A 12,500-nucleotide genomic window follows, 5' to 3' on the forward strand; every position below is an offset into this window, starting at 1 on the left:
ATACAGAGAGAATTGAGGAACGGAGAGAAAGAGTAAAACCAAAGACCAGTGATTCTCAAAGTGGGGACCCCAACATTTTCAGGGGGTCCCCGGCTAAAATGTGATAGTTTAGGAACCAAATGGACTCTTACAGGTCTGTAACTCTGAGAATGTACAAATGGAACCAAATGGACCCGTCAGGGTCCATTTGGTTCCATTTTCACACTCGCAGAGTTGTTATGGGGGTCTGTGGCTTAATACCAAACTGGGCGTGCTTGAAATTAGAATGTTTGAGAACCACTGCCAAAGACAACATGAGCATCTTCGGTGGCTAAACAAAACACGAGAGGTCTCTAAAGCTTAATTAATACTCCGTCAGAGGATGGTGTTACAATGAGTTTATAAGTAATAAAACAGATATTGTAATAACTTGCCAGATTATGTAATAACATATCAAAGAAATACTTTCAGAGACAGTAGGATACCAGGTAAATGTCAAACCAAGCATCTGTCCAAAACAATATGCTATCTAAATAACATTCTTAACATTTCTGGCCAAGCAAAACAGATCTAAATAACACAATGTGAACAAGTAACCAACATAATATCTCATAGTATAAATATTATCTAACAAAATAGGTGACAAGAAGTGATACAGGGAAGGATGAGTTCTACGGTGTGAGGTGGAGTCTGAAGAGGTGAGTTTTCAGACTGTGGTGGTCAATGGGAAGTGAGTGTGCAGTCCTGACTGAGGTCAGAGGTCATTCCACAGCTTAGGAGCCAGGAGGGAGAAGAGACTAGGACAGTGGTTCCCAAACGTTTTAGCTTGAGGACCCAAAAGAGAAATTTGATGTCTCGTTAAGGAAACAAACTAGTGAAAATAGCCAATCTACAAGCTCACAAAGCGTCGCATTGCGACACGTTGTGAGCTTGTACATTCGCTATTTTCACAACTTCTTAAAAGTTTTATTTTATTTAGAGAACGTCTTTGATTTCCTTTTTTTATTTAATAGAAAACAAATTAAATTCTTTTTTTAATGTAATGTCATAATTTCTTTTTGCATTTTTTGAGCAGGAAACAAAAAAAAATATATTTACTTGTGACCCATAAAAATGGGTTCCGCGACCCACAAATTTGTTTTTGGAACCACTGGTCTAGGATGCCTGGAGCGTTGGCCAGGGTGTTTTTTAGTTTGAAGGTTCAAACAGACTTCCTGTGCTAGCCGATCTACTGCAAGTAGAGCATGAATGGGTGTATAGGGGGGTGCCATGCCCTTGATTGTCTCGTAGGTCATCATCACCGGTGTTTTGTACTTTGTGCGGGCAGCAACAGGAAGCCAGAGAAGGGACTGTAGAAAGGGGGCTGCCATGTGGACACGTGTTTACCTGGATCAGGACTTTGCCAAGACACACGGACGGCGTGCTGAGTTCAGCCAGGAACAAGACGCCCTGGAAGTAGTCTCCTCTTCCCTGCCTCCAGAACTGAGAGGAGAGACAGGGAAGGAGAAGGGGCAGGGGCGAGACAGAGAGAGAATGAGAGAGAGAGACAGAGAGAGAGACAGGTGGAGAGAGTAATTAACCACGTAAGGCTTAAATGCCACACGGGGGAAATAGCAGATCTACAGATCTATCTGCAGAAAACACATTTTCTGTTCAAATGCACTCTCAGAGTTAAATAAACACAGTACCCCAAACTGGGTAGTTTGGGGTACCCAGAGATAAAATATTGTATCTAATGAGGTCCGTGGCCGAGTGCCACGCTACGAGCTTGTAGATCTGCTATTTTTGAAAAATTATGAAAATGTGTGCAAATCTTTGAATATATATTGTTTTAAAGCGAACATTTTTAACTAAAATCTTCTGGGGGTCCCTGGAACAAAATATTTTGAGATGGGGTCGGCGGCCAAATAAATATAATTTAGGGGGTCCTTGACATGAAAAGGTTTGAGCACCACTGATATAGAAACATTTTTCTTTTCAGAATACAGTTGGGATTTAGAAGACATTCGTAGGAACAGCCTCAGGCCTTAATGGGTTAAATGCACTTTAAATGAATGAACTCACTGTGTTATGTAAACAGTTAACCCGTACTGACCACAGAGGCGGGGAAGCAGCCGGCCACCATGAAGACGTGATGCAGCACCATGAGCAGCTCGCGCCGCAGGTAGCCCGGCACGGCGGCACTCATGGAGCCGCCGCCGGCGTCCTCCCCGTGCCCTTTGACCTGCAGCTTGTGCCAGTAGCACAGGAACATGGCATAGATGTCGTAGGCGAAGTAGGGCGTGGCGAACAGGATGTAGCCGTTGGCCAGCCAGTGGCTGAGGAGGAGGAGGAGGAGGAGGAAGAAGAGGAAGATGAAAGGAGAAAAAGAGAAGGAAAAGTTTTACTTGCCGGTCATTTCCTCCTGCTTCCTGCCTTCTTACTCTCAACAGCACTCCCCTCTGGTATGTTTAGAACAGTGGTTCTTAAAGTGGGGTTCGGGGAACCCCCAGGGGTCCTTGAGGGGGTTCCAGGGGGTCCCCAGCAAAATGAGTAAATATAGCATCAAAATCAGATTAACCACATTAACCCCACAGTACAAGCTCACAACGCGTCACGAAGCAACGCATTGTGAGCTTGTAGTTCGCCTATTTTAAAAGAATCTTGAATAAATGTGAAAGTACAACGCAAATCTTGTCTGCGGGTCCCTGGCACAAAATATTTTCAGATGGGGGTCTGCGGCCAAATACATATTCATTTTGGGGTCCTTGACATTGATGTTTGTTTGAGAACCACTGGTTTAGAACATTGATTATGACTCACTCTGCACTTGACATTACTGCGGGCCATTTTCTACGAGGAAGCTTACTAAATTCAAACTTGCTTAAGATAGGCAATCTAACAATTATTCTAAATAACATTTTTATGTTTTATTTTAATGTTTTATATTAAATTGTAATTTTTAAACGTTTTGTTATCGTTGCGCTTTCATCGTTATTATGATTTTTTAAAGCATGGATTGATTTGAGGAGTCTAGCTGCAGACTTCAACATCATTTGGACAAAATGTAAACAATTTAAACATAAAGCTATTAATGGGTGTACAATATATGGCTGAAGCTGTGAACAGACAATGTAACGACATGCATTGATGTGGTCCTTTGATAATCCTGAAAATCCAGTAGGATGTTAGTTCTACAAAGCCAGTATAAAGTCAGTTGGCATATTGCTGAAAAATGAATGAGGGGAAATTAACCAAAGTACAAAGCACACCATGTGCTGAATTTCTGAGAGGGGTACAGGGATGGTAACTAACTATCCTTCACACTTACGCCCCTGTGAAGATCTGTTTGCATTTTTGCAACCCATGACCATTGACAAAATAGTAAATACACAAAAATATACATGACTGAATTAAAGTGCATTCTAATGATGACAGATTTCTCCACAATGAGATACAAAGGATGCCAAAATGGCATGACAGTACAACTCACTGTTGGCTATTACTGTTAAACCTATTATTGACTTTGTAGTGTCAAGAGAAGTAGTACCCTGATCATCATCATCATTGGTGGAAAGTAACTAAGTACATTTACTTAAGTACTGTACTTAAGTAAAATTTTGAGGTATTTGTAATTTACTTGAGTATTTCCAATTTCCAATACTTTTACTTCTACTCCACTACATCTCAGAGGCAAATATTGTACTTTTACTCTACTACAATTATTTGAAAACTTTAGTTACTAGTTACTTTTCAGATATAAATTATGACATTATGAAACATACATTAACCACTTTAGCCCTATTTTATCCGATCTACAAGCTCACAACGCGTCGCATCGCCACACGTTGTGAGCTTGTAGATCTGCTATTTTCAAACATTCCAGTACTTCTACTTTTGGTACTTTAAGTAGATTTTTATTCCAATAAAAGGAATACCTGTTGTTCTGCATGTTGGGGGGGGGCTTAAGGGACCTGGATATTGGATAAGGGCCCAGATTAAATAAACTAATATTTAGTATGTTTCCTACCTAAAGTGTGACCTGTACGGTGTACACACATGCTTGCAACTGTGCTCTGCGTACATTAACCATTATTTTATACTTTCAACATTGTTTAAAAAATAGCAGAAATAGACGATCTACAGTACAAGCTCACAACACTGCATTTCAACGTCATCTAACCCAAAATAGGGACGTCTGTGTTGAAATGTGTTTAACCAGGTGCTGACGTTCTACTGACATCTTCCAGATGGCAATCAGTTGCAGTATCGTCATTGGGTAATCTACATAATGACATCATCACACAATGATGTCACAATGTCGTCATCACAACCGTGTCCTTTAAAATGAATTGTAAAATACACAAAACATCATTTACCAACTTCTAGCCAAGGACCCATCTGCTTGTAGCAACTTCAGGAGATTAGTTGTTGACACTGTTGTACAGACTGTCTGCTGAGCGGGACGGAGGATTACCACAACCTGTCTGAACTGTGATTGCTCTGGCGATCAATTCCCTATCAACAGTCATCGGCTTGCTTGATTGGCCGACCCAACTCATCGGACTCTACTTTCACGCAGTAAAGACTTGAACAACGGTGTGACAAATGTTCCACTGGACGCTGCATCTGAGTGGAGGAACAAACCCATACACTCATGCTGCTGTTGCAGTGGAGCACAAGGTGTACGCCTTCGGAGGGCGCTGTTACCCCGAGGTTCAGATTGATGTGATTGTTTTCAACACAGTATCTTTACGCTGCAGGAAGTTGCCTCCAGTGACAACTGGAAGAGGAGAATGTCACCGTGAGGTTCCATCCGCTCGCATGTACCACACAGCTGTGCTGATTGAAGATACCATCTACATCTGGGGAGGGTTGCCTTCCTGCAACGTGCTTTATGCATTTGATGTCGACACCCACAGATGGTTCAAGCCAATGGTTTCTGGGACTGTCCAGAGGCGAGGAGCTCCCACTCAGCCTGTGTCTTGGGGAAGGTCATGTATATATACGGAGGAATCAACCAGACTGGGTGGACTAATGACATCTACAAGTTGGACACCACCACAATGGTCTGGTCTTTAGTTAACACCAGAGGCACTCCACCACCTGCTACATGGGGTCACTCTGCCACCATCATCGAGACAAAGGTGTTTGTCTTTGGCCAGTTCAAGGACCACAACAACATCAGAGTGTTTGACACAGACACCAACTGCTGGCTGAAAACACCCTCTGCACAGCGTCTTGCAGAAGGACGCTACGGTTTTGCCTTTGTCTACAATGGAGAGCTGTACATATTTGGTGGCAACAAGTGCGACCAGACCTTCAATGATCTGTGGAAATTCAATCCAGAGACCTTCACCTGGAAGAAGCTAGAGCTCAAGGGGGAAGGCCCGTCTAAGATGATTATACGGTGCTGTTGCATGGTGGGAGATCGTATCATCCTCAATGGTGATGACCTGCACATCTTAGACTTAAGTCCTAGTCTGAAGACGTTATGCAAACTAGCAGTTACTCAGTATGGTCTGGAGCAGGGGGAACTCCCACATAACATCAGGTGGGAACTGGCAGCCATGACTAACAACAGCAACAGCGTATGGGCCATTGGCGGGCGCTCATTGGCTGGCCTTTTGCCAATAGGGTGACAAGGGAGAAAGGGAGAAAGAGAGAAAGTGACGACTAGTTGCAGCGTCTGTTTATTGACAGCTTGTTGCCGAGCTGTAAACATGTTTAAGAAGTTGTGAAAATAGCAGATCTACAAGCTCACAACGCGGTGCGACGTGTTGCGAGCTTGTAGATCTGCTGTTTTCGCTAGTTTGGGTCCCGGGCAAACGTGTAATTTCTCTTTTGTGTCTCGAGCTTTAAGGTTTGGGAACCACTGATCTAGACCATAATTATACAGCATTGAAAGGAACATCACCTAAAGATCAAACTCAGGTCAATGGAATGTTAGTGTCACGCACTGTGACTCACTCACAAGAGCACTGCCATGGTGGGTTCAACTCAATGCAAAACGTAAACACAAAAACCCACTTCAGTTCCTGACGTGATGGAATTGGAATTGAATGAACACCCACAGTGTAGCACTGACAACATGCAGTACAACATATGAATGAAGGATGTATATTCCATATTCCCTCCAGGGTTAAAAGTGTGACTATAGGGCGTTCTTGGTTATACAAAGGCTGCAGTGATTTGTTAATCAAATGGGGTATGGCAGCTCCAGTCAGTCCTCTCCGTTTTGACTTGGAAATGAGGGGCCTGGCAATACCCCCCACGTCCCGCGTCCCCCCCCGCCCAACCTCGATCGCCATGGGCCCATCAATCCTCACTCTTTTGTTTTTTCAATTCCCTCACTCTGCCTCTCTACTGTTTTGGGACTTTCATCATACAGTCCTGTACTCATTGCTTTGACAGATTAGAGTCTCCCCTTCACTCTCCGACCATCTTAGAGGCACTAAAATAGCCCTTGTCACTGCTGGCTAATTAGGCTGAGATTTGAATTAGATTAGGTGGGAGGAGACCATGTAAGCCACGAGAGGCTACGGCTTGGTTTACGGGCGCACACCTGCATGTGGCCACATGCACAACAAACACCACATGCCCAACAAAGTAAACAAACACAAAGAAGAGCTGCAGAGACAGAGACACAGAGAGAGAGAGAGAGAGATCGCAAATACTCTCCTGGCTCTCCCTCTCTAAGTAGCTCTGACATGTGTACAAGCATTAAGATTTGAGGAAATATAAATCATGATTTGTGTGTCAGTGTCAGGTGCCGAACAGGAGCAGATATACAAGCTCACAATGCGATCAGCATTTTTCTGTGCCCAACACTCCCGGGCTTAACAGCAAAGTTACAACGAGAAAACAGGTGAAAAAGAAAAACCTCACCTTGTGGCCCATGCAACATGGGATGGGACCAACCGTAACGATTTTAACCGTTTTTATCAACATGTATTTTATTATAAGAAAGTTGATTTATATCTTTTTTCCCCATGTAAAGCAAGTTTAAGTCACTTAGAAAAGCACTAAGAAATTATTATTATTATTATCATCATCATCATTAACAGTCACAGAATAGCCTCCATAACCAACACTAGGCCATTTTATGGCAAAACACAAAACCACCACAACAACAACAACAACAAAGAGTACAGGAACACATTTCATACTTACTGGTCGTTCATGACGTCCTTACAGGAGGACATGATGATGCATCCTGCTGAGGAAGCCATCACAGCCTGGATGGACGACACCACTCTGACAAACAAGGAAAAGATTGGCACCATCAGGTCTACTGTTGTCTGCCTCAGCAGCGGTGGCATGACGCCAGGAGGTGCACAGGCCTCAGGGCAGGGCGCGGGCACGCCCCTGGGGCCTGCCAATTATTACAGTGTCCAATTTCGCTACATGCATTATTGTAATTATTGTGCTTCGTTTAATCACTGTATGAACCGAAAGTACTGAAAGTAAAGTCAATGAAATATTAACCCATTAAGACCCCGAGGCCGATTCTATAAATGCCTTGTTGTTCTCACACTTTCAAGATTTTTCAAAAATGTTCAGTGCCGCGCTGTAAGCTTCTGTTATTTTTGGATAGCCAACACGAAAATCTAAAATGACACAGATGCTTTCCGGGTTTTAATGGGTTAAAGCAAACATTTTCATGTCAAGTCAAATTGATATATATTTGGCCATTTGATATGTATCTTAACCCCCATCTTAAACCACTTGAAGACCAGCATCCATAATCTGGGAGGAACATTAGAGATCTACAAGCTCACAATGTGTCACAATGCGTCACAACTTCACAAAACTATCGTTTAAGTGGTTGAAACTTAAAAGAAGTAGAAAATAGAGTTAAAGAGTTCCTCATTTTGCCGGGGTCCCCCTGGACCCCCTCAAGGCCTCTGGGGGTCCACGGACCACACTTTGAGAACCACTGTCTTAACTCATTCACTGCCACAATTATTGCTGGCCGCGTTTGCCCACTGCCAGAGATTTTTCATCGAAAAAAAAAAAGTACTCAGGAGCCGAGATACAGAATTTTTAAGTTTTAAGTTAACAAGGAAGTGGATGGGAGTCTAGATCTTCGAAAAATCATATCTCCTTGGTCTTTGGGTCAAAAAAAAAAAAAAAAAAAAAACATTTACGTCAGTGGCAGCATTGGTAAACGGGAATAATTACGTTTATTACGTCAGTGGCAGTGAATTAAAAGGACCATGCTGGTCTGGGGCATTTATCTTCTTGACTATAATTCACTGAGTACTTGACGTAACTGCCGACCACTTTGCAAATCATACCATTGTTTTCTCTTCCGGGGAGCCATCCATTAATTTCAGTACAGTATGGAAATCAAGTTGAAGAGACTTTGAAACTTGCTTGAGATAAGTAACCCAAGACACTCAATGTCCCTTTGCAATGGGGTTTTGTCAAATGTATTTTAGCGTTTTAATGCATTTTCTAGCAGGGATTGATCTGAAAGGTTTAGCCGTGAATAGTCCCCGGAGAAGAGGTTGATTTATGAACAAACTTCTAGTGTACAATAATGTATTAACCATGTAATGATGTTCAGATAATGTGGACTCATGTACTCAGATAAGTTCAGTAATGTTTTAATGACTGTGGAGAAAATGTCGACACACACCTATTAAAGTGACTTTTTTTTAATGAATAAAATGTAATTGTGTCCAATCTCTATTGTAGAGTATGTTAATACAATACAGTATAACTTATACAATCGGGTGGTTGTATTTTGTCTCCCTGCTCTTCTATTGAGACATTTCGATCCTGTCAAAGGTCAAGGTCTCACCTAGACACAGGATCTGACACGAATTTTGACCTATTTGGTCAAGATTCAATTTATCCCCTGAGCAAGCAGGCCATTGAGCTAATAGAGTCTCTATTAGCTCAATGGTAAAAAATATAAGCACTTGAGCAGGAAACCTTGCTGTTTGCAGAAAGGTGCAAGATGCATAATTGATGGTGACCAAAAGAAAAAGTTGGCAGCAGTCAATATTGACAAAGTTTCAGAGCACACCATCTATAATGTTGTCATGGCCAATGTTATGTTCCATCTGTGAAACCCTTAAATCTATGTTTAATATTTCATAGTGTCCTAAGTTAAAAATGTGTGTTCTATAATGGGCTGTCAAATTCAAAAATAAATGTGATATGTGATAATGTCTATCGTGTATTTTGTGCTATATACACAAAATGCAAGGTTGGTGATAATGTTGTCCGGAACTGCAAATCATGACAGTAATATAATATCTAAATCACACCAACACTTCCATCCGTCGGGCCCAAGATATAGGATATGAAAGAAGAAGATATGCAACTGATATCATGTTAGTGTTGTGTGTAGGTCAATGGCTGAATACATTCCCTCAAGTCAAGAAGACATTCTTTAACCCATTAAGACCGGTAAAGCTCTGATAGATCTGCTATTCTTGAAAAATCGTGAAAATGTGTGCAAATCTTTGAATATATTTTTAAAGAGATATTTTTTTAACTCAAATCTTTGCTCCTGGGGGTCCCTGGAACAAAGTATTTTGAGATGGGGGTCCACGGCCAAATACATATCATTTTGACATGAAAAAGTTTGAGCACCACTGATATAGCAACATACGTTTTTCAGAAAACTGTTGAATATTTGAACTTTGAATATGGCATCCCTATTTTGTCCATGTTATTAAAGGTGAAAATCCTCTCGCCCACGCACACAAAAAAAATAAAAAACAAAATCTGAATTGTCAAGAATAGCTAAGACACTATGCAATCTTTGCTATTCGTCATAGAACAAAATGTATAAGGCTTGGTGGTTAAAACTCATTGTTCAACTTTCAGGTCAGCTACACAGAAAGGTGAACTGTGGCCAAAATGAGCAAACCTGGTGTTGTTGATGCATAATGCAGTGAGTGGTTCTCAACCTTTTCTGGATCAGAGCACACTTGAAGATCTCAAAAGCATTCGCGGCCCACCCATTTGACCACTTAACACGGCAGCCGCTGCCGAACGGGTGGGCTGCGTGTATTTTCAGACACGTTATGAATATGATCAATCAATCGATTGTGTTCCGCCCTGGATAAATGGAACTAACATAGTTCCTATTTAGAAGTATCATAATTAGTCTAGGACCTGGCTAAGATATGCATGCACTTAATATAGGAGAGAATATCTCAACTGTTCTTGGCTAATATGACCCCAGGGAACAACTTAGGAATTGTGAGTAATTATCTATCGGGGACGAAATACCCGAAAATGACCACGCCCTTTTTTAAATGACCATAACCGGTGCACTACTTCCAACATGGCTCTATCTGCTAAACCGTTGGAGCTACACAGATTTACTGAGGTGCTCAAAATGTTCAGAATACTTATGTTTAGGGAAACATAGAAAAGTGTAAAATTTCTAATTTGATATTTTATGTCAGAACAGCTGAAAAACACTGCCACCGTATTACAGTCCAGGGCCATAGGGATATGAATCAATCTAAAAGCACCTAAATTGATGCAACCCAGGGCATGCTCTAATGATTTAGCAAGGGTACCTGGGCCAGCAACGCTCCGGGTCATCATTGAAAAAGGTTTTAGACACAACTTTTGAACCAGATGAGCTATAAATGCAAACTTGGTGTCTAAATCTTTTTTGACAACTGGAAACATGTTGGAATGCTTATCTTTATGACTGGGTGTGGGTGGACCTCTATTTTGCATATTTCAAAGATGGCGACAATCTGAAAATTAGTTTTAATTACCTTAATCTTCTATTTTATGCTTTTTGAGCATTAGAAACACATTGGAATGCTCATATTTATGATTAAGCGCTCTGACTTGCTTATTACAAATATGGCCACTGTACCAAACATGTTATGTAACAAAGTTTCATCCAGATTGAGTGCATCAATTAAGCAAAAATGTAATACTATCATAATAGCCAAAGGCGTATGGAATTTGAACAATATTTAGATTAATAATAATAATAATAATAAACTTTATTTGTATAGCACCTTTCATGACATGAAATGCAGCTCAAAGTGAATCAGACAAGTTTTAATGAATCAGACAAGATTAGAATCAGACAAGTTAATTTCTAAACAACAAATGGTTGCTAGGAATTTGTCTTGGTGTTACTACAACAACAGAACAGCACGGCAATAACTGATACATACACACACACACACACACACACACACACACACACACACACACACACACACACACACACACACACACACACACACACACACACACACACACACACACACACACACACACACACACACAGACACACACATGTCCTGGCTTGTCCTGTATGGCCGCCTTAAGTTTAGCTCTGATGAATACACCTATAACACCAGACATTCATCGCAAGGTATTTTTACGCTTCCCATCTCAAAAATAATTCAATGCAACACACAGTAATATATAGAGCAATGAAAGAGCTGCATAGTCTTCCATTACAACTCATACAGGCAACAAGTAAATCTGACTTTAAAAAGAAATGAAATAAATATCTCATGGAATATTCTTTTTGATTATGGCTAACACATACTGCACACTGTTTAATGTTTCGATATAGTATATCTGAAATTGTAACTATGGTTGTTGAGGTATCATTAAGATGTATTTATGCAATGATTTACTACACCATATCGTGGACCCCAGGAAGAGTAGCTGCTGCTAAGGTAGTAGCTAATGGGGATCTAAATAAGCACGCACGCACGCACGCACGCACGCACGCACGCACGCACGCACGCACGCACGCACGCACGCACGCACGCACGCACACACACACACACACACACACACAGAATCATAAGTTGCATGTGCTCAGTCCTTTTGATTCCTCAGGGTGATGACTGTTTTTTTTATGCCCTAATCATACAACATCTATATATATCGAGATGCAACAGGAAGTGGGTTGGCCGCGTTTGCCCACTGCCAGAGATTTTTCATCGAAAAAAAAAAAGTACTCAGGAGCCGAGATACAGAATTTTTAAGTTTTAAGTTAACAAGGAAGTGGATGGGAGTCTAGATCTTCGAAAAATCATATCTCCTTGGTCTTTGGGTCAAAAAAAAAAAAAAAAAAAAAAACATTTACGTCAGTGGCAGCATTGGTAAACGGGAATAATTACGTTTATTACGTCAGTGGCAGTGAATTAAAAGGACCATGCTGGTCTGGGGCATTTATCTTCTTGACTATAATTCACTGAGTACTTGACGTAACTGCCGACCACTTTGCAAATCATACCATTGTTTTCTCTTCCGGGGAGCCATCCATTAATTTCAGTACAGTATGGAAATCAAGTTGAAGAGACTTTGAAACTTGCTTGAGATAAGTAACCCAAGACACTCAATGTCCCTTTGCAATGGGGTTTTGTCAAATGTATTTTAGCGTTTTAATGCATTTTCTAGCAGGGATTGATCTGAAAGGTTTAGCCGTGAATAGTCCCCGGAGAAGAGGTTGATTTATGAACAAACTTCTAGTGTACAATAATGTATTAACCATGTAATGATGTTCAGATAATGTGGACTCATGT

General features: G+C 41.2%; 1 protein-coding gene across 1 annotated transcript in view; it reads right to left on the minus strand.

Annotated features, from left to right (window-relative positions):
* Positions 1–12,500, minus strand: part of LOC308098546 (ceramide synthase-like) — a 28,259-nt gene that overhangs the window by 8,487 nt on the left and 7,272 nt on the right. Inside the window, exons 3-5 of the mRNA XM_080446944.1 lie at positions 7,132–7,215; positions 2,075–2,297; positions 1,366–1,461 (exon numbers count right to left, since the gene is read on the minus strand). Of these exons, the coding sequence (XP_080303070.1) occupies positions 1,366–1,461; positions 2,075–2,297; positions 7,132–7,215 (403 nt within the window). The remainder of the gene's footprint in view (positions 1–1,365; positions 1,462–2,074; positions 2,298–7,131; positions 7,216–12,500) is intronic.

The sequence above is a fragment of the Gymnoscopelus braueri genome, assembly GCF_963280865.1.
Source record: "Gymnoscopelus braueri genome assembly, chromosome: 13".
NCBI lineage: Eukaryota > Metazoa > Chordata > Actinopteri > Myctophiformes > Myctophidae > Gymnoscopelus > Gymnoscopelus braueri.